We start from the raw sequence: 23,714 nt of genomic DNA, 5'->3' as shown, positions 1-23,714 counted from the left end.
GCTAAAATTGGTGTCCTAATTCACCGTTAAAATAATTAGGTGGCGACTCTCTTTAACTAATTAAACCCACAAAATTACCAATATGTTATACTCTAATTTGACCCGTGTTAAAATGGGGTATAACAAGCGGCATCTAATTTGTAATTCATATTGTTAATTGTAATGAGCGCTCAATATGGTAACACATCATTTTGCCATTCCCAATAACCGCACGAGCTTACCTACCAACACAAAGCTTACAACTTATAATTATGAACCACTAATACAAGGGAAAAACTTAAATTATCGAAAAATTAAATGGAACCAAAATAAAAGAAATAATACATACATCAGGTTTATGGCACTTAAAGAATCTCCTTCCGGAATTATATGGAGTCGTTGAAGTGAAGTGGTTGGCAATTTCCCCACAATGGCACCTCATCTTTGATGAATAACTACTTCCTGACATGAGGAAACTTGTTATGGTGGAAAACCTTCACAACACAATGTATGAAGTTAAGAAGAAAGCAAATGGGAAAGAAAGACTTTACAATGGAGCTGCAAACAGTGATGGGAATGAACCCTAGGTATTTTCTTTCCGAGGTAGATGAAAAGCACGATGGGAAAATGGACAAAATTGTACCGATGGGTCTAAGTTTATTGGTTGGGTCGGACGGGTTTTAATTAAAAGTTGGGGCGGGTTAGTTGGTCCAATAAAAGGATGCCACGTGCTCCTTAAAAATCTGGGAGGGTGTTTTTAACGGGTAAGGGATAAATGTGCAACTAATGTATAATGGTGGGAATATTTTTGATAAGAAACTCAAACGGAAAATAAGGTCTATTTATGATAGTAGAATGACAAATCAGACCCTTCACTGAATATACTTTTGTATTTTTGAAAATAACCAATTTTTTCTCGATTGAACATTTGCTCTAAATATTGGTCGGCCTAAGCCTAATTTAATATCATACTCAAATGCACACATTTTGTGATGAGCTAAGACAAATATTCACAAGTTGCTAATGATAAAGATAAATGAATCAAAAGTGTAATAAATAAAGGAAAAAAAATAAACAATTTCACAACGTACCGATTTGCAAATTTATAGCCTATTTGGCCAAGCTGCAAAAATTAATTTATTTTGAAAAATGATTTTTTTTCAAAAGTACTTTTCACGAGAAATAATTTGTGTGTGACTAATTAATTTGAAAAGCACTTTTCAACAGTAATTAATGTTTGATCAAACTTTTAAAAATAATTTTTAATTGTGTTTTGTCAAATATGCTTTTCAAAAAAGTTATTTCGGATTGAAGATATTTTTTTTCTGATTCTCCAAAATTACTTCCAAAAAAAAAAAAAAAATTAGCTAAACACTTCATTTAAAAGAAAAAAAAAGTATTTTCCCTTCATAATTGATACTCCAATTTTGTAATCCTTTATGCTCCCCCTTTCCTTCCTCGAAGGAAAATTGCCTTCAGAAATCATTCGAGAGAGGAAAAAGAATTCACAGAAGCCACAGCGAATCGAAATCTAGATGAAGATGAGCAGTACGCAAGGTCCACATTCTCTGGCCTTTAGGGTCATGAGACTATGTCGACCTTCTCTTCACATCGAAACTCCGCTCCGTTTCGACCCTACAGATCTTTTGTTCGGCGAAGACCTGTTCGATGATCCTGTCGCCGCTGAGCATCTCCCTCGTCTCCTAGCCGATACCGTCTCCTCCGCCGCCGCCACCACCGCCGGCAATACTTCAGTTGATCCCTCGGATCTGTCTTACCGGAATAGATTCCTTCTTCAGCATCCTTCTGATTCGCTTGGACTCCCTGGCCTCCTACTTCTCCCTCAGTCCTTCGGGTTAGCTTCGTTTTGCTTTATTTGACTAAATTTGGTACACTCATGTCGCGAAACAAATTCAGAATTTAAAGTCAGTGTTGCACTTCTTAATGTATAAGTATAACTGTTGCAGTTCTATTTTATAAGACACTTGCTAAAATATACGACAATCAGTGAGCAAGAGTATGAGCTTCAAAGCTCTCTAATGGCGGAAGCTTCTAGAAGAAGAGAAATGAGGAAGGAATGTGTGAGATGAATATGATAACCACCAACTTGATTATACACAGCTAAGAGCTTATATACAAAAGCTAAGCTAACTGTCTTTCTAACAAATTGACTAACCCAACTAACTAACTTATACATGTCTTGTCACATAAGAATTAGTCACCACCAATGAAGCATTGCCACATATACACTCTATATGAGACCAAATCTCATAATATTCTCCCTCAAGCTGCCTAGAAGGGTGCAGGATGTTAAGCACACCAAGCTTGCCTAGAAGGTATAGAGATTGAGTCTTACTCAATCCCTTAGTGAGCAAATCTGCCAGCTGATCCTTAGTGTTCACATACACTGTCTTGACCATGCCATCCTTGATCTTATCTCGAATAAAGTGACAATGAATTTCTATATGTTTGTTGCTAATGGAAGATATGATTAGCTACTATTTGCATAGCAAATTTGCTGTCACTTTGCGCAGTAATAGGAACCTTAATGTCAACCACTAACTCCTTGAACATGCCATTTAACCAGGTGACCTCTGCTACAGCTGAAGCCATGCTTCTATATTCAGCTTCAGCTGAACTACTAAATACTGTTTGTTATTTTTTCGATTTCCAAGAAATCAGGGAATTACCAAATTTGATCACACACCCTGTAACGGACCTCTTGTATTGGAACAGGCTGCCCAAACAGTATCACACCAACAACTCAATTCAGGTACAGGACTGCTTTCAGCCAAACTCCTTGGTTTGGATCATTTTCAAATACCTGACCACCCTACGTGCAGCTTCCTAGTGTGACCCTTTTGGTCTTTGCATAAACCGACTCAAGTTTTGGAAGGCATAACTAATGTTTGGCCTGGTGATTGTGACATACATTAACTTCCCAATCAACCTTTGATATAAACCAATATCCTTGAGAATCACATCTCCTACATCACCAGTTGCTTCATCATATTCTGCTGTGGTTAATCTCAAGTTTGTTTCCATGGAGGTAACATCAGGTTTGGCTGTCCCATTTCAAAAATAAGCTCAAGCACATACTTTCTCTGATTTAGAATGACACCAGACTTAGACCTTAAGACTTCAATGCCCAGAAAATATTTAAGTTCATCTAAATCCTTGATCTTGAATTTTGATGCAGTACCTGCTTGGCCTAACGGATCAACTCCTCATTACTCTCTGTGATTAGTAAATCATCAACATATACCAGAATAATTACCATTCCTCCTTGTTTCTTCAATGTAAACAGAGAATAGTCATGGCTACTATGAGTGAAACCTGCTGCAAGTAAAACATCTGTCAATTTGATGTTCCACTGCCTGGAGGCTTGCTTGAGTCCTGCTTCTTAATGCCTGTTGGCATCTCCATGTACACGTCTTTACAAGGATCACCTTGTAAAAAAGCATTGTAAACATTTATTTGGTACAAAGTTCAGCCTCTAGAGACAGCCAGTGCTATAACAGATCTCATTGTGACTATCTTGGGCACATGAGAGAAGATGTCATGATAGTCAAGCTCTTCTTGTTGACCATAGCATTTTGCAACTAACCTAGATTTAAATCTTTTAATTCCTCATTGGCTGTACTTAATCTTGTATATCCATTTAGATCCCACGGTCCAAGGCTTAAATCTCCTATTGCATTGCCTTGATCCACCTGGCATCCTTTGCTGCCTGTTTGAAGGTCTGTGGCTCTACCAAAGTCTGAGAATTTAGCTAGGTAGCTATGATAAGTTGGAGTAGTGTTGTCATCGGATAGGTAGTTGCCCAAGGGATGTTTGCTAGATACTTTGTTGGGGGCCACATAATTCTTCATCCAAATAGGCTCCTTAGATTCCCTTGTGGATTTTCTAATAAGAGGAGGAACACTTTGTGTTGGTGCTGAAGTGGTTGCTTCCTGTGAATCCTGTTCTTGTAATGACTCTCCACGTAGCATCTCTTCATCTTGAGCTACTGATTCCTGCTCTAGAAACTGACTCCTTATTACTACTTAGAATGACTAAAGGGGGAGAACAAGATTCAGTCATACCTCAAGGATTATATCCATCAAATCAGATACCTGATGATTCAAGGGCAAGCTCAAGTTGGTCACTTTTATAGGGAGGCTAATTTTGTTGCGGACTTGCTTGCTAACATTGGAGTGGAGACTAAACATAAGAGATTCTTCACACAAGCTATGACCTTGCCACGAAAGACTAAAGCTTTATTGAAAAATGATCAAAATGGCTTTATCCGCTTTAGAATCAGGTCCAAGAAGGGGCATTTCATATTTGATAATGTTTAAGACTACTCTCGTTGTATTCAAATATAATTTTCATTTCAAAGCTAGCTCTTTTATCTGTAACATGAGAGGGGAGTCCTCTCTTAGTTTTAGTGAAAATTTAGACTATGCACATAATTATCCTAGAGTCTCAGTCACACTCCATGTATCTCTAGAGGCTAAGACAGTGTTTAGAAAAGCGATCGCTTTGTCGCTTTAAGCGCGAAGCGACACTGTATCGCTTCTTGCTGCCCGAGGCGATGCGATCTTGAAAAGCGCGCGCTTCACTGGCTGAAGCGACGAAGCGATCGCTTCTTTTACAATGGCGTAGGGGCCCTTTTTTAAAAAAAAAACCTTGGGGTCTGTTTTTTAATTATACAAAACAGACCCCTAAATAGTCACAACAGACCCTCACAAAAACAGAGACATCGACAAAAAGCTAGGTTTATCGCCATTGCTGACCCCTTCTCTCTCAAGCTCGAGCTCGGCCACTGCTTCTCCAGTCCAAGTAATTTCTTTCTCCTTTCTTCTTCTCCGGTCAAGCTCGACCACTGCTTCGCCATTTTTTTTTCTTTCTTCTTCTGCTTCTTCTTCTTCTGCTTCTTCTTTTTCTTCTTCTTCTTCTTCTGCTTCTGATTCTTCTGTTGCTTCTTCTTCTTCTTCTTCTGCGTCTGTTTCTGCTTCTTCTTTTTCTTTCTTTTTCTTCTTTCTCCAGTCCAGAAGTTCCCTATTTTGATTCTAGTAATTTAGTAGATTTGATTTTGCTTGTCCTATGGTTTGTGGATGATTTGGTGGTACCTAGTACCTACTTTTAAGTTTTTAAATTGAAGTTTTTGATTATTTATAATTTTACATTATGTTTTTTAAGAATTGCGCTTCACTTTAATAAAGCGTGCGCTTCGCTTTTGAAGCGAGACGAGCCCTTGTCGCTTTTTTGCGCTTCGCACTCTCAAAAATACTGGGCTAAGATTTATGTCCTTCTTTGTGTATTTTTTTGGATTGTCTAATAAAAAGGTAGGGGTGATGGCAAACCCGCCACCACCACAGGGCAACATACTCTGGGTGATGGTTTGAATTTTTTTTAAAAAAAACCTCAGACTCTAAAGATGCTCAACAATGTCAAGTGTAACACTGTCAATTGTAACTGATTGCAATTTAGCATCCTAGATGCTCAAATCATGAACATCAGGAACTATTGAATGTACAAAGTTTTGAATTTTAGTAAAAGGAAACTCTGATTCCTTGAATACCACATCTCTATTTACAAAGAATTGCTTGGTGGCTAGTTCCATCAACAAATATCCCTTCCGTCTCTCAGAATATCCCATAAGGACTGCAAGTCATGCTCTTGCAGCAAACTTGTCACCTTTAGGCACAACAGTTGCATAGCAGAGACATCTTCTCACCTTCAAGTGAGCTAGAGATGAAGATTTAGAATGCAACATTTCAAAAGGACTCTTCCCTTTGATGGCTGAAGATGGTGTTCTGTTGATCTAATATACTGCAGCAGTCACAGACACCCCAATATTTGAGTGGCATCTTGGACTGAAATCTTGATGCTCTTGCTACATCTAAAATATGTGTATACTTTCCCTCCACAACTCCATTTATTGTGGAGTATGAGTGCAACTGCTTTGGTGTATTATCTCAAGACTCCGCAAAAATTCATTACATTGAGAGTTAAAGAATTTTGTTCCATTGTCTGACCTTAGAGTCTTCACCATTGTCCCAAATTGGTTCTTTATCATCAGCAAACAGTTTTAATTGCTAATATGGCTTCAGATTTGAGTTGCAACATATACACCCATGTATATCCACTGAAGTCATCCACAACAGTCAAGAAATAGTATTTCTTATCAAATGTAGCAACTTTATAAGGTCCCCAAAGATCCATATGAACAAAAGAAAATAAATTCAGCTCTGGAACTACTAGTAGGAAACCTAGTCTGTTTAGCTAATGGACGGATTGGACATTTATTCAACAAATCATTATCTAGTGAGTGGAGAAGATTGCAGATTATGGCACATTTATTCAATAAATCATTATCTACAGAACTTCCTAGGCTCATAGTCTTCATAACAATACCTGAAGGATGACCAAGCCTCATGTGCCATAATTTGCAATCTTCTCCACTCCCATTTGCAGCCCGTCGATGTGTTTTGGCTTTATTATTGTCTCCTGCTTCCTTGTATATGCACGTATCTGCATTCTCCTTACCAATATCCCCTCCACCCTGCTAATGTAGAGATCCTGAAACAAAACAAAGTCAGGGAAAAAAATTGATTGAACAGGAGAGTTCTCTGGTTAGTTTGGAGGCTGAGAACATGTTGAATTTGGGGTCAGGTACAAATAGCACATTGTTTACACCTTCAGTTCCAAATAGAAGTGCTTGACCAATACATGAAGTTTCAATTTATCCCTGTGGGCAAATGGACTTTATCTTTATATGGCCTCTTAGCATTTTTTTTGATAAGGTAAATTGTACAAGGGAGAAAAAACTCCCGTATACAAGAAGTATACCAAAAAGTAGAGAATTTACATCAAAACATGATTCTCTACAAAAGACGCCCAATCTTCTATACAAGTAGGGGCTATATGAGTGAACCAAAAAGCGATCAAAGATAAAAGACTAGTCTTAATATGTGAAAAAGGAGACTCAATCCCCTAAAAAATTCTCCTATTTCTCTCCCCCCAAACTATCCACATGAGAGCTAACGGGAACTTCCATGCCTTTTACTTTCTTCTTCTAGGAAAATCGACCCAGTTATATAACATTTCCTTTACGGTGCTTGGCATCACCTATTGAACACCAAAAAGATTCAGGATTGCCCTCCACTAACCGGAGGACACAGGGCAATGCAACAAAAGATGATCAACTTCTTCCCCTGAGCTTTTACACTTGTAGCACCAACTAACAAGTGTAATTCCTCTCTTTCGCAGATTTTCAGCAGTCAAGATCACTCCCCCACCGCTAGCCATGCAAAAAAGCACACCTTCGTGGGCGCCTTAGGAATCCAGATCGAGGAGTATGGAAAAGTGGCCTCCTCTCTCACCAACATACTTTGGTAAAAAGACTTTACGATGAACAAACCATCGCCACGCAACCCCTATCTCCAAGAATCACAAGATGACTGGGGCCTGTCTTGTCCATATAGCAGTGCCAACAAATCTTGGAGTTCCGCAATCTCCCAATCTTACATGTTCCTTCTAAATGGGAGGTCCCATACTACCCCCCTTCATGCTACTTGCGAATCTATTGGACCATCAGTTCCTTCTGACCATCAATTTCTTCTGATTTGATACTCTGAAGACGTGGGAGAAAGAGACTCTAAGAGTATCCTCTCCACACCACCTATGATTCCAAAAGCTGATTCTCCTTCCATCTCCCACCTTGTAAGTGATGTTGCTATTGAAGGCTTCCCAATTCTTCATGATGCTCCTCCACATGCCACACCCAAAAAGGTGTTGTGATTGCCTTGGTCCTCCAACCCCCTCCCGTGGAATCGTACTTTTCTAATATGATCTCCCTCCATAGAGCAAGCTCTTCGACCCCGAATCTCCACGACCACTTCCCAATCAAAGGTTTGAGGAATACCTAAGATCTTTACTCCAAGTCCACCCCACTTCTTTGGGGAAGTGACTGTCTGCCAATTCAGTAGATGAAATTTTCTAGTTCCATCCCAATGAAAATTCCTTTGAAGCCGCTCCAGTTTTTCTATGATGCTCACAGGAGCTTGCAACAGGGACAAGTAATAGATGAGCATACTCGATAAAGTGCTTTTAATAAGCACTTCCTTATCGCTTTTTGACAAGTATCATTTCTGCCAGCCTGCTAATGGCCTCTTAGCATTAGGATCATCTTTTAGCTATTTCTCAGCTGTTATTGTATGATGAGTTGTACCTGAGTCTACAATCTAGTCATTTGCAAGAGTGTGTGACATTAGACAAGTAGCAGTACCTGCCATGTTAGCCTGACTGTCAGTGGTCTTTTTGTTTAGCAAACTTAGGATTTGCCTGTATTGGTCCTCAGTAAATATGGTTCCTTACCAGCAAAAGTGTTCTGCAGATCATTGGTTGAATAGCCATGTGATTGAATATCAACATTTTTACATGTGAGAAAGCACGAGAGAAAATATATTATTGACGAATTAATTGACAATGATACAATGAGCCCTATATATACAATACATGTCCTACTCCTAATACGTATGAGATTAGGGTTATTTACTACTATTCATACAATGAAACTAACACTCCCCCTCAAGCTGGTGCATATAAATCATATGTACCGAACTTGTTACATATATAACTAATACGAGGACCAGTGAGGGACTTGGTGAAAATATCAGCAAGCTGATCATTCGACTTCACAAATTTTGTAACAATATCCCTGAGAGTATCTTTTCTCTAACAAAGTGACAGTCAATCTCGATGTGTTTAGTTCTCTCATGGAACACTGGATTTGACGCAATATGAAGAGCAGCTTCGATTATCACACACAAGTCTCATCTGACTAATTTCACCAAATTTCAACTCCTTGAGCAACTGTTTGATCCAAATTAGCTCACATGTGGCCATAGCCATTGCTCGATATTCTGCTTCTGCACTAGACCGAGCAGCCACATTCTGTTTCTTGCTCTTCCAAGACACCAAATTTCCTCCTACTAAGACACAATATCCAGACGTAGAACGTCTATCAGAAGGTGATCCTGCCCAATCAGTATCTGAGCATCCAACAATCTGCTCATGGCCTCGATCCTCAAACAATAAGCCTTTGCCTGGAGCTGATTTTATATACCGAAGAATGCGGACAACTGCATCCCAATGACTATCACAGGGAGAATCCATAAACTGACTCACAACACTCACAGGAAAGGAAATGTCAGGTCTAGTCACTGTGAGGTAATTTAATTTACCAACCAACCGCCTATATCTTGCAGGATCGCTAAGAGGCTCCCCTGTCCTGGCAGAAGTTTAGAATTCGGATCCATCGGAGTGTCAACAGATCTACAACCTGTATTCCTGTCTCCTCAAGAATATCTAAGGCATACTTCCGTTGTGAGATCACAATACCTGAGCTAGACTGAGCGACCTCAATACTCACAAAATACTTTAATCTGCCCAGATCCTTAGTCTGAAAGTGCTTTAGTCTGAAAGTGCTAAAAGAGATGTTGCTTCAACTTACTAATACCATCCTGATCATTGCCGGTAATAACAATATCGTCAACATAAACGACTAGATAAATATAGAGATTTGAAGCAGAATGTCGATAAAATACAGAGTGATCAGCTTCACTACGAGTCATGCCAAACTCCTGAATAACTGTGCTGAACTTACCAAACCAGGCTCGAGGAGACTGTTTTAGACCATAGAGGGACCGACGCAACCGACATACAAGGCCACTAGACTCCCCCTGAGCGACAAAACCAGGTGGTTGCTCCATATAAACCTCATCCTCAAGGTCACCGTGAAAAAAACATTCTTAATGCCCAACTGATAGAGAGGCCAATGGCGAACAACAGCCATGGATAGAAAAAGGCGGACTGATGCAATTTTAGCCACGAGAGAGAAAGTATCACTGTAATTGAGTCCAAATATCTGAGTATATCCTTTGGCAACAAGACGAGCCTTAAGTCGATCAACCTGGCCATCTGGACCAACTTTGACTGCATACACCCAACGACAACCAACAGTCGATTTACCCGAAGGAAGAGGAACAAGCTCCCAAGTACCACTCGTATGTAAAACAGACATCTCGTCAATCATAGCCTGTCTCCATCCGGGATGAGACAGTGCTTCACCTGTAGACTTAGGGATGGAAACAGAGGACAAAGATGATACACATGCACAATGGGATGATGAGAGACGATGGTAACTTAAACCGATATAATGAGGATTAAGATTAAGTGTGGACCGTATACCTTTTCGTAGTGTAATCGGTTGATTAAGAGGAGACAAGTCCGCAGTATTAGCAGGGTCAGGTGCAGGACGTGAATCAGCTGAGCCTGATGCTGGGGGCGGACGACGATGATAAGTCAGGAGTGGTGGAGCTGTAGAAGGTTAAACTGGACTAGGCGGTGGCACTGGAGCTATAGTTAGTGGAACTGGACTAGGTGGTGGCACTGGAGCTATAGCTGGTAGAGCTGGACTAGGTGGTGGCACTGGACTCGGTGGTGACACTGGAGCTATAGGTGGTGGAGCTATAATTGGAACTGTAGGCGGTGGAGCTATGGAGGAAGATGAATGGGAGATAGAGACTGAATCTCCAAAAGAAGGAACGAGTAGCACCTCAGAAATATTTAAGTGATTAACTGGACCTGTGAAGTATGATTGAGTTTCAAAGAAGGTAACATCATCAGACATAACAAATCGCTGAAGGTCAGGAGAATAACATTGATATCCCTTTTGCGTTCTCGAGTACCCCAGAAATATGCACTTAAGAGCACGAGGAGCTAACTTATCTTTTCCTGGAGTAAGGTCATGAACAAAGCACGTACTCCCAAAGACACGGGGTGGAAGAGAGAACAAAGGTAAGTGGGGAAACAGGACAGAGAATGGAACTTGATTTTAGATAACTGAAGATGGCATACGATTAATAAGATAACAAGATGTAAGAACTGCATCCCCCCAAAACGAAGCGGAACATGAGATTGTATGAGTAGGGTACGAACAGTTTCAATAAGATGTCTATTCTTTCTTTTAGCTACCCCATTTTGTTGGGATGTGTACCGACAAGATGTTTGATGAATAATCCTATGGGAGTTCATAAACTGCTGAAATGGGGAAGACAAATACTCTAGGGCATTATCACTACGAAATGTGCGGATAGAAATCCCAAATTGATTTTGAATTTCAGCGTGGAAGGTTTGGAAAATAGAAAACAACTCAGATCGATTTTTCATCAAAAATATCCAAGTGCACCTAGAATAATCATCAATGAAACTGACAAAGTAGCGGAATCCTAAGGTAGAACTAACCCGACTAGGACCCCAAACATCTGAATGGACTAAAGTAAAAGGTGACTATGCTCGATTATCAAGACGCCGCGGGAAATGGGAGCGGGTATGCTTACCGAGCTGACACGACTCACACTCTAGAGTGGACAAGTGAGATAAGCCAGGTACCATTTTCTGAAGTTTTGACAAACTGGGATGTCCTAACCGTTTATGTAATAAATCTGGTGAATCTGTAACGGGACAAGTTATTGGAGGAAGACAAGATGCGAGTCCATGTGATTTTGCAAGGATAAGGTAATAAAGTCCATCTGATTCACGTCCGGTACCAATGATCCGCCCTGTACTACGTTCCTGTATAAAAACAAGGTCACCAAGGAATAGAACAACAGATTTAAGTGATTTGGCGAAGCGACTAACGGTTATGAGATTAAAAGGACTACCAGGAACATAAAGAACTGAGTCTAAAGGTAAGGAAGGAAGTGGACTTGCTTGACCTATTGCAGTTGCCATGGCTTGAGACCCATTGGCCATTGTGACTGTTGGAAAAGATTGAGAATATGAGATACTAGTAAAAAGAGATTTTGTTACCAGAAATATGATCAGATGCGCCTGAATCAATGACCCGAGACTCAGAAGGTGAAGATTTGGAGACACCAGTCATGCTACTATTTGTTGGAACAACGGAGGCTAATCCTGAAGATGTCTGTTTACGTGCTTTGTACTGAAGGAACTCAATATAATCCGGTAAAGAAACCATCTGGATTGGATTTAATGCATTCGATCCAACGAATTGTGAGTCTAAGGTTTCTAAGAATGACATTATAATGTTCACGCTGGAAAAGGTTAGAAATTTTCTGGGGATCACTGTTCACGCCGGAAAAATCACTGTAGTCGCCGGAAAAAACTCAAAGTGGTCGGAATCAAATGAAAAGGGTATGGATAGACTCGGAATTACTACGCGATCCGACTGTCCTACTGGAAGTTTTTCAAAAAATGGCCGGAACAGTGCTCACGCGGCGGCGCGTGGGCGCGTGGGTCGGATCTGCCGGGAGGTTTCTGGCGCGTGAGGGCGCGTGAAGAGGAGTTTTCCGGTGGGGTTTACTGGGGTTTGGTCACCGGAGCCTGAACCCTGTGGTGGTGTTGGTTTTTGCACAACACCAACGGAAAGTGATTTTGTTACGGACAACATCTTAAGTCGTCGGAAAATTGCACGGCGACGAGGTCTTTCTTCCCGGAAGTTGCTGGAATGACCCACAGCTATAATTTTCTCACCCTTGCTCTGATACCATGTGAGAAAGCACGGGAGAAAATATATTATTGACTAATTAATTGACAATGATACAAAGAGCCCTATATATACAATACATGTCCTACTCCTAATACGTATGGGATTAGGGTTATTTACTACTATTCATACAATGAAACTAACACTACATATATTATTGACAACATTGAAGGATTATTGAGTACCACGACCAAATTGCCCTCTAAAATTATCGTTGCAACGACCATATTGACCTCCAGAATTACCAGAACCCAATTTCTTCTTTCCCTTAAATTCCTCAGGATAACCAATAATTTTATAACAATTTTCCTTTGTGTGACCCTTAAGCCCATAATCTTCACACTATAGGAAAGGGTTTTTATTTGTATAACCTTGACCTTTACCAACTTGCATAGCAATTGGATCATTTTTCTCATTCACTGAGCCTAGACCAGGAGAGTGTTGTAATTCGTCCTTGATTACCATAGATATGCTTGATTAATAGAAGGAACATTGGATTTCAAGAGGATTTGTCTTCTAGCTTGATCGTAAGAATCATTTAAACCACTAAGGAATTGTAATATGTGTTCAATGTAATCCTTCGAATTTGGAGCAGGCACTAAGGCATCATATTCATTCCAAAGACTCTTCTACTTAGTGAAATAGGTGGAAATAGAATCAATACCATGTGACAGAGTGGCAATAGATATGTGCAATTGGAAGATTCTCATCGGATTCACCTTGTCAAATCGCTCTCTCAAATCTTCCTACACAAGATGTGCATTAGAAGCATATGCAATTCCACCGAGAAGTTCTGTGGACACCGTGTTCATCAGCCATGAAAGGGCAATCGCATTACAAGTTTTCCATTGCTCATGCAACTCTGCCTTACATGACTCATTTGTGCGGGTGCAAGTTAAAAAATCCTAACTTTCTCTTCCCTAAAAGGGCAATCTTCATTGTCCTGCTCCAAAGCCCATAGTTCTCAGATCCTGTAAGCTTAACAGGGATTAGAACAACGCTCGGAGTATCCGATGCACCAAGGTATAGTGGATGTGTGTACAAAATTGTTGATTCTGCCATTGACAAACTGAAAAAACAGAAAATAAAGGCGATTTTCGGAATCGATGAAATCTGAAGAAGAAACTTAATTCGCGTATACTACCAGCACCATGCTGAAATATATGACAATCATTGAGCAAGAGCATGAGCTTCAAAGCTCTCTAATAGCGGAAGCTTCGAGAAGAAGAGAAATTTGGAATGTGTGAGATGAAAATGATAATCACCAACTTGATTATACACCGCTAAGAGCTTATATACAAAAGCTAAGCTAAGCTACCTGTCTTTCTAACAAACTGACTAACCCAACTAGCTAACTTATACAAATCTGTCGCATAAGAATTAGTCACCACCAGTGAAGCATTGCCATGTATACACTCTATATGAGACCACAACTCACAATAACACTATAACTACATGGCAGTTTAGGTGCCACACCCGTGTCGACACGACACTAGTATGGGTGTGGGTATGGGATCCGTACCGGATTTGGTCAAACAATTTTGGGTACTTTGACCACGACGGACGAAAAAATTCGAGACTAGATACAACTTGATTCCCGAAATCAGAACCAAAACTAGGGTAACTTTGAAGAAAATAGCATACTTTATCTAGGAAATCAATCCCTTATTTATTTACAACTTGAAAATAAAAAATAAATCCACACTTTACAAGCTATACGTAAGTATTCCACAATTTCTCATAATTTAGAGATATTTTTATATTTTTGAATTATTTTTAACCGGATCCCCGCACCCGTATCTTTACTAGGATTCGTATCCCCGAATTTTAGAATTTACATCTCGAAGGATCCGACCTCTAGATCCGCACCCGAGTCGGACACTCGCACTCGTGTCCGAGCAACTTAGCTCAGAATAACACTATAACTATTTGGATTGTCCAATAGTTTCTTATTGTAATTTTATAACATTTTTTACTATTCTTAATTACAAAAATTGTAACTTATAGTACTCCTTTTGTTTCAATTTATATGATGATGTTTTACTGACCATCAAGTTTAAGAAAAAAAATAGTAAAACTTTTGAAATTTGTGATTTAAAACAAGCTCTAGAAAGAAATTCATGTGGCTCTAAATCATCCCATTAAGGATAAAATGAGAAATTTAAAGTTAAATTGTTTCGGACAGACTGAAAAGTAAAGAGCGTCACATAAATTAGAACATAGGAAGTAACATTCTAAAATACATTTTAATACAAATAACTTAAAAATACTATTCTACTTTTGAGAAGTCTTTGAATGTGGATATTTTATTTTACAAAGTAAAGGAATTGATGTTCAAATTGAGATAAAATTGAATGGTTTGACCCTTGTACTATGATATCAGTCGTTGTTTTGAAATGGAGTATATTTTATTAACATTTTTCTTTAAATTTTCTATATACATATATTCAAACAGTAGATAATGACTGATGTGCAATCACTGCTTATATGTTGGATGTTGTGATTAGTTATTTTTCTTTTCCCCGTGTTAAATTTATAATCTTGCAGGGCGATATATTTGGGAGAGACATTCTGCAGTTATATAAGCATTAATAACAGCTCCAACTTTGAAGTTAGAGATGTTACCATCAAGGTGATTTGCTCGCTTAGCTGATTACTATGAGAAGCTACTGTAAATAAGCAAGATCCTTACTATTTTGTCTGGGGGCATAAATTTGTAAGGTGGCAAGACTGAATATGTGCTCTTTGGCAAAAGTATTAAATGAAGTTTGGTGCTGTACATTAGCCGGGGGTTTACTTCTCTATCCTAGAAAATAAAATTGATAAAAAAAGTTTTTTCCTTGGTTTACCCTCTTTGAGTGCTTACTGCATTTTAGTGCGCAAGTATGATCAACTTCAAAAAACTACACAAATATAACCAAATAGTTTTTCTACTTAGCGAATTGTCTGAAAGAATGATGTGCTTCTGGTGTAGAAAATTTCTTTGGAAAAATAGTAAATGGAGAATAGTAGTGTCATCGCAATCTTCTGGTCATAGAGTTGCATTTTCCATATTTAGGAATGTGCACACATAGGGGACATCCTTGACTAAGTAGATATATAGACAACAGGCTATTGCATTTTGTATATGTGTGGCCTTTATGCTCTTGTATTGATCATTTTGCTACTTATTGAAAGCCGTTAGTCAAGCTTTCATATTTTTGGGAAGTATGGTCCAATTGTATCTTACACCAGCCGTCAAAATGTATCTTACACTGAAGAAAATGAATTTGCTCAATGGGCATATTTGAGTCTCTGCGTGAGTGTACGGACAATGGAATGTCTCTTAAGCATGGCTTATGAAACTTCAGTTTCTATTATTTGATATGCTGCAATTTTGCTACCGTGTGTCTGGTATAAAGTGCTTTCATAGGTAATTGTCAAATGAATGTAAAAAGCCTAGGAATCGTTTAGTGAAAAGGGTGAGATAAATATCTACCTGGACAATTTAGACCACAAGCATCTCTGATTGAGAGTCAAGTACAGGGATCTTGTTTTTCATATTATCAGTTTTGTAAGCTGCTAGAAACTTTCTAACCTTTTGAATTCTTATCTCTTGGCTCTACGCACTGCTTTATATAAGTGATTTAATTTTCTACAGGCAGAAATCCAAACAGAGAGGCAGAGGATACTTCTTTTAGATACTTCTAAATCACCTGTGGAATCAATACGTGCTGGAGGGAGATATGACTTCATTGTGGAACATGATGTGAAAGAACTTGGTGCACACACGTAAGTTTCATGATAAAATTTCTGTTCTATGTTGATAGGAACCTTCTATCAATATGATAGTTCATTTATTCAATTGCTTCACTTTTTAGGTTGGTATGCACTGCTCTTTATAGCGACAATGATGGTGAGCGTAAATATCTTCCACAATATTTCAAATTTATGGTCGCAAACCCACTTTCTGTTAGAACAAAGGTACATCCAAAAACCTGTGTTGTTTTAGCAATTTTATTCTGATAGGATTCTATATGCTTTACATCCTATGCATTGGGACAGTTCTTTACTATATTTTTCTGCTATTCTAATATATATCATATTTGCTTCTTTATTATTGATTAATTTCTCAAGTCTGGACGTGCTTTTTCAAGATAATAACTGTTGTTTGTTTCTGCAGGTTCGCGTTGTTAAGGTAGGTTGGTTCAAGCTCATTGAGTGTAAGTTCATTATCTTGCGTTCATACTGGTAGGCTGAATATCTTAGGAAAATAGGTCAAGAAAAGTTAGTTTTGCAGTTATTATTTCAATTTCAATCATTGGGATGTCTCAGTTAAGGCCAATTTATGATAACATAGCATCTGACTTTTACCACTTTCATAAATCTGCAACATACTGCCGCCAATCTCATTTGCTTATATGGAATGTCTGTTATTTCTACCCATTTGGGCAGTTTTCTGTCCCTAATAGGATAATGTGAGATCGCATTTGATTTCTAATATTACAAACCATCTTGTCTCTTGAGAATGATCTACCAGAAGCAGCAATATCAGCTTCTGCATTTCTAATACTTTTCCTGTTCATGACAGTAAAGTCTTTTTCCATCCCAGGAAACTACCTTTTTGGAGGCTAGCATAGAGAATCATACAAAATCTAATCTCTATATGGACCAAGTTGATTTTGAGCCAGCTCAGCATTGGAGCGCTACAGTACTAAGAGGTGTTGATCATCAACCAGAGAGCAAACAACCAATGAGGTTGACTAATAGATTTTTTCTCTTTTACAATGGGAATTGCTGCTTTATTTTGGTTTTAAATGTTGATGTGATCACCAGTTGGTGTTAGCATTCACCTTTGTTCCCTTGACTAGCCTTTGCTGATATATTTTGATCTGCCAGTGATGTATTTAAGCCCCCTGTTCTCTTAAGATCTGGAGGCGGGGTCCATAATTTCCTCTACCAATTGAAATTATCATCCGATGGCTCTTCATTGCTGAAGGTGGAGGGAAGTAATGTCTTGGGCAAACTCCAGATTACTTGGCGCACAAATTTGGGAGAACCTGGACGCCTTCAGACACAACAAATTCTTGGAAGTGTAAGTCAAATGATTTCTAATGATGAATTTTTATGCGCTCTTAAAGGTATTTGTTTCTTACCTTGCAGCCTATTGCTCATAAAGACATTGAGCTAAGAGCAGTGGAAGTGCCATCCATTATCATGCTGGAGAAACCTTTCGTAGTAAGTCTGCATTTACATTACTATAGCGCATTTCTCTTTACACAGTGTGTTAATTGCTGCTTAAACTAGTGGATTTGGGATTATTACATGAGTCCTTTTATCTACCGTATTGGTGAGGAAGTTTGTCCATTTGAATTGAATTTACTTCTGTTCTGTCTTCCGCTTGCAATTTGTCTGTCATGAAACTGGATGTCTTTGTGGCACTTCTGTAGGTACGGTTGAATCTCACAAACCAGACAGACAGGTTGCTTGGCCCTTTTGAAGTTTGGGTGTCACAAAGTGAATCACTCGATGAGAAGGCTGTTATGGTTAATGGTCTTCTAACAATGGTGAGACACTGAAATGGCTTCTGCACGAGCTGATGAGCTTAAACCTCTCCTACAATTGATGGAATTCCCTTCTTTTTATTAAAGCTCTTGTTTGGTGCATGCGTTTTTGTTCTGTTATTAATTGTCATACTCATTCTTAGCACTGATTGTGTCATATTGTTAATCTTGCACTTTGTTGTGCAAGTTCAATTCTCTATCATAATTTCTACTTCATCTACGAGTATACTTTCAGCTAATCTTTTCTCTTTGTAGTGTTGGGCATATGATTGCAGCTGTTTTTTCTCCTCTTCTTGTCGATTCTAAACTTCTCTGCGGGTACTGGATCCCTAACTCTGTCTTCCTTGAACAGCATTTGGCGCAGGTGGAAGCATTTAGCTCTTCAGAATTCCAGTTGGTGAGGATAATCTTCTATTTAATATTGTAAAATGGATAGCTCGAATGCACATTTTATTGGATATATAATTTTAGTCATTGGTGACTGATCTCATTGAACTGTTGATAACAATGTTCTATATCCTAATAGCTTCAAGAGTGATTTTTTTTTTTTGATAAAGTAAGCTGTTTCATAGATTGGCATCAAGAAGATGCAGAGATTACAAAAGTAGATATATGGTAGTTCCATAACAAAATGTAGCTTCAAGAGATAGTTATGTTAATTGCAATTGTTTATTTGATTATTTAGTTGTTTAACATCATAAAAATGAATTTTGGTGCACTTTCCCCTGTAGAACCTGATTGCTGTGAAGCATGGGGTACAGAAAATCACAGGCATTACAGTGTTTGACACGCGTGAGAAGAAAACATATGATTCTTTGCTGGAGTTGGAGGTTAGTTTCAGTTTCAGCTCACAGCAAAGTTGATATGGAGGATAATGCTTCTTTTCAATTTCATTCTCTTTTAGTTATTCCATTTTCTTATTTTAGAACGCGGTTGCACCTTTCTAAGACTTGATTGTCCGCACATCTTCTTTGGTTTAATTGTTGACCTATCTTCAGTACAGATCCAGACCACTGTATATTCTCATGCCATGCCACATGGCATTGATAAAAAAAGTTTTGCTACCGGCAAATATGTTGCGAAAATACAAAGCATGGGTGGATGTAGAGGGGAAGATACGGGTTCAGCTGATAGCTTTGGCTCGAACGTTGTATATATGTTAAATTTTTTGCTTAATAAGTACAAATGATTGATTACGAACCTAGTAAATCAATGAGTTGTGGTAGAATCCCGAACTAGATCCACCTGTGATCTGAAGTATGAGATGGCCTCAAATTGATCAATGACTACATCCTTAACTATTCATCCTTCTTTTGCAGTCCAAAAATAGCAGCCCAAAAATAGTACTCACTTGATACATGCACAGGAATCTGTTGTCATATACATGTTCGAAAAACTTTTCAAAATTCTGGATGTCGTCTTATGCCATAACCTTGTATTATAGTTTTCATTTACCTCTTTGTTTTAACATTGTGTTATGGAGTAAGTGCATAGAAAAACTTTTCAAAATTCTGGATGTCGTCTTATGCGATAACCTTGTATTATAGTTTTCATTTACCTCTTTGTTTTAACATTGTGTTATGGAGTAAGTGCATAGAATTTTGTTCTTCATGATGCTGCAGGTATTTATCGATTCACAGTAGGTACTTGAGCCAGATGTGGTTGCAAAATAATAGGAAGGCTGATCTGATTGAGGTTGGAGTTTCTGTTGGTTGAGAGTTTTTACAACTCGGAACATCAAAGTTGAGATCTAGCCAGTTCATTGTCAAAGGAATTCTCGTCGTACCAAACAGATGAGAAGGACACTTGACCGTTGAATGGTCCCAATGGATCTTAGCATTCATCCAGAAGATCATAAAATGATGTAACATGTGTTTTTCTCGATCAATCGGCAGTGTACACTAGCTAGCACATGTTATTTTCTTTAGTATATAGTTTTGTGCCTGTCCTACTCTACCAATGTGCTACAATTTCTGATGAAGATCATTTTTCTTTGGTCTTCCCTTTGTCCATGTTCTTGTGTTGATTAGCAGTTTTTAACTTCGCTTTGTTGGCTATATTAAAAATGAAAAGAGGTTGAGAATGGTTTTGAGTTACAACTCCTTTCTCCTTTACAAGGGATTTGTTACTCAGTCTTACGAAGAGAATAATAGCTCGTTTGGTACGAGGGATAAGGGGTAATTAATCGCAGGATTAAATTTGAGATGAGTTTATTTCATATTTACTTGGGATAAAATAGTGGTATAGCTAATCTTTGGATTAGTTATCTCAGGATTGTAGTATTTTTTTCTATTAACTATGAGAGGGCGGAATAATAATCCAACAATAATTAATTCTGGGATAACTTGTTTCCCAACCAAACGACTCCAAAGAGATGTTCCTATAATCCTATTTGGTTATGCTCGAGATAGACTGCAGAAAAAGGTTACAATGTCGGCAATATAATTAATTTTTCAAAGGTAATAGAGCTATTTTAGCAATTCCGACTTATGTGATTTTTTATTTCAACTCAATCATTATATTTTTGAAAAAATTACATCAATAAAGGTAAGATGGGAAGAACTTATTAATTTAACTCCAGAAGTTAATTATTAAACACTAAAATAATCTTTTATACACAATATTAAATTGCTTATAAAATTATATATTTGTTATAAAATATTTAGTAAATGCATCTGGCAATTGATTTGCAACATTTTGCATATAAATGATCTTTTGAACTTCTTGTTCACATTGATTTGTACGAGGATCCAAATGAGATAGAGATAATACGTTCCAATCTATCTCTTTTTCTAGCTGTTTATTTTCTCCCCCTAATGTTGGAAAAACTGATTCATCAAAATGACAATCAGCAAATCTGGCTGTAAACAAATCTCCTGTCATAAGCTCCAAATATTTAATAATAGAAGGAGATTCATAACCAACATATACTCCCAACCTTCTTTGGAGGCCCATCTTTGTGCGTTGTGGTGGAGCAATTGGAACATATACCGCACATCCAAAAATTCTTAGATGGAAATAATTTGGCTCCTGACCATAAGCCAACTGTAATGGGGAGACTTTATGATAACTGGTTGGCCTTATGTGCACAAGTGCTGCTGCATGCAAAATAGCATGTCCCCATACTGGAAGGGGGAGTTTTGTCCTCATTAGCAATGGTCTAGCTATTAGTTGAAGTCGTTTAACCAATGATTATGCTAGACCATTTTGAGTATGAACATGAGCAACCAGATGCTCAACTTTTATTCCAGTGGTCATACAATAATCTGTAAAGGACTAAGATGTAAATTCACCAGCATTATCAAGACGAATTGTCTTAATTGCATAATCTGGAAATTGTGCTCTTAACCTTATTACTTGGGCCAACAATCTCGCAAATGCCATATCACGAGTTGACAATAAGCACACATGTGACCATACTTGTCGATGCGTCTATCAAGACCATAAAATACTTGAATGGTCCACATGGAGGGTGTATAGGCCCACATATATCACCTTGTATACGTTCCAGAAATGCAGGGGATTCAATCCCAACTTTAGCTGCTGATGGTTTAATAACCACTTTTCCTTGAGAACAAGCAGCATAAGAGAATTCCTTAAATTGAAGAATCTTCTTATTCTTCAATGTGTGCCCATTTGAATTCTCTATTATTCTGCGCATCATGTTAGAACCGGGATGGCCCAACCGGTCATGCCAAATGATAAAATCATTAGAAGTAGTAAACCTTTTGTTTACTATGGCATGTGATTCAACCACACCAATATTTGTGTGGTACAACCCAGAAGAAAATGCGGGTAATTTTTCGTGCACACATTTTTTCCCTGCTTTTATTGTAGTAATATAAAGGTATTCAACCTTTCCTTCGTTAGAGGTCTCAACATGGTAGCCATTTTGGCGAATAGCTTTGAAACTCAACAAGTTTCTTTGAGACTTACTACAATACAATGCATTATTAATAGTTAATATCGTTCCTCCAGGTAGTAATAAGGCCGCTCTTCCAGAGCCCTCAATTAACTTTGTACTACCAGATATTGTATTAACATAAGCCTTTTTCATAACCAAATAAGAGAAAAATTTCTTTTCTCTTAATATTGTGTGAGTTGTAGCACTATCCAAAAGGCATAAATCTTCATTACTCATCTTGGATCCAATTGAAGACTGAGGAATTTTATATTCTTCATAGAAAAAATAAAAGTACATCATGAGAAATACAAAAAAAAACTAACATCACCAACGATAACATAAGACAACTTAAGTACTACTTGAAAATAAAAAACAACTTTAGAACGAGACAAAAAAAACCATTGAAAATAAAAATAACATATTTGCATTCCCCAGTAAAATGATCAAACTTTAGTTTTGATCTCCAAAGAAGTCTTCAACTTCCAAATGAGTAAGATCATCGAGGCCTTGAAAATCATCATCATTCAAAGGCAGATTTGCCTCGGCATTGTCATCATTTTTGTTTGAAGGCCCTGCCTCAAAATAATTTTTAAAGGTCAAGTGTGACTCCACTGGGGCATTAACAGAAGATGCTCCAACATTATTTGCCTTTCTTTTGATGGAGTTTTGATAAAGCTTGACAAAATGCTCAGGTGCACGACATTCAATTTTCCAATGACCTTTCATGCCATAGCGGTGGCAGTTACCGCTTTTGCCTCTTGAAGGATTGTTTTGAGAACCCATATTGTTCTCTCGTTTGCCATGATCACCACGATGACGACTATTATATCGTCTCTTACCATTGCCATGCCCACGTACATTCATATGGCCATGATTATTATTCTGTCCTTTTCCAGACTTATCACGTCTAGCAGCCATATTCGCTTCAGGAAGCGGAGCTGACCCTGTGGGACGGGCTTCATGATTTTTCAGCAAAAGGGTATTATGTTGCTCATCCACCAGAAGGCATGAGATCAATTCAGAATACTTTTAGAAACCCCTTTCACGGTATTGCTGCTGTAATACCATATTTGAGGCATGAAAAGTCGTAAGAGTCTTTTCCAGCAAATCCTCATCATTCACAACTTCCCCACTTTTCCTTCAGGCCAGTCCATAATTCAAGTGGATCTTTCACTGTTAAATATTCAACCTTCAAACCTTCATCCAAATGATGACGAAGGAAAATCATGACCTTCGCTTTCTCCTGGCTTGATGCCTCATTACCCTGAGTAATGGTGTTACCAAGGCCTTTAGCGGCTAAGTGAATCTCAGCATCGAGAACCCATGATAGGTAATTCTTTCCAGAAATGTCAAGTGCCACAAACTCAAGCTTTGACAAATTCGACATAGTAAAAACTATCAAAGAAGATAAATAATTAGAAATCATTAGGATAATAGCATAAAGAATCTTAAAAATTGACATAATATCAAATTTGTGATCTATATATACACTAAAGTGATAATTCCATAAAAAAGAATACTATTTTTTCTTCAAATTATTAGTTTATCTTTGATGTTAACTAGAACAAAATATCTTCTCTCAATTAATTCTATTAACATAAATATTAGCAACTTTCACATGACAATCATGCAAATAACTTAAAATAAAGAAACATAGAATTCTTTATTTTTACATATATCTAGAGATGTGAGAAATTATAAAACGGCATATTAAAGACACTAATCATGA

At 38.1% G+C, this 23,714-nt stretch overlaps 1 protein-coding gene across 2 annotated transcripts; it reads left to right on the top strand.

Moving 5' to 3' along the window:
* Positions 1-1,389: 1,389 nt before the first annotated feature.
* On the top strand, positions 1,390-20,093 carry LOC107763146 (uncharacterized). 2 transcript variants are annotated; one of them, XM_075256163.1, is made up of 12 exons: positions 1,392-1,834; positions 15,086-15,170; positions 16,179-16,309; positions 16,399-16,501; positions 16,701-16,715; positions 17,130-17,275; positions 17,417-17,612; positions 17,681-17,755; positions 17,968-18,084; positions 18,434-18,478; positions 18,813-18,911; positions 19,704-20,093. In XM_075256163.1, the coding sequence occupies exons 1-12, from the start codon at positions 1,515-1,517 to the stop codon at positions 19,722-19,724; spliced, it is 1,353 nt and encodes a 450-aa protein (XP_075112264.1). In that variant the 5' UTR covers positions 1,392-1,514; the 3' UTR covers positions 19,725-20,093. The 2 variants fall into 2 exon arrangements, with proteins under 2 accessions (XP_075112268.1, XP_075112264.1); XM_075256167.1 differs by lacking the exons at positions 18,813-18,911; positions 19,704-20,093 and having other exon boundaries at positions 1,390-1,834; positions 18,337-18,475.
* Positions 20,094-23,714: the final 3,621 nt, after the last annotated feature.

Source organism: Nicotiana tabacum, chromosome 1 (assembly GCF_000715075.1).
Source record: "Nicotiana tabacum cultivar K326 chromosome 1, ASM71507v2, whole genome shotgun sequence".
In the NCBI taxonomy this organism is placed as follows: domain Eukaryota; kingdom Viridiplantae; phylum Streptophyta; class Magnoliopsida; order Solanales; family Solanaceae; genus Nicotiana; species Nicotiana tabacum.
The sequence above is the reverse complement of the archived record's forward strand: the minus strand, read 5'-3'. Positions and strand labels throughout refer to the sequence as shown.

Excerpts from the sequence above, each read along its gene's own strand:
- LOC107763146 (XM_075256163.1), top strand. The coding sequence starts at position 1,515 with ATGAAGATGAGCAGTACGCAAGGTCCACATTCTCTGGCCTTTAGGGTC. Across the intron at positions 1,835-15,085 it reads CTTCTCCCTCAGTCCTTCGG|GGCGATATATTTGGGAGAGA; the intron begins GTTAGCTTCGTT and ends ATAATCTTGCAG. Across the intron at positions 18,912-19,703 it reads ATTCTTTGCTGGAGTTGGAG|GTATTTATCGATTCACAGTA; the intron begins GTTAGTTTCAGT and ends ATGATGCTGCAG.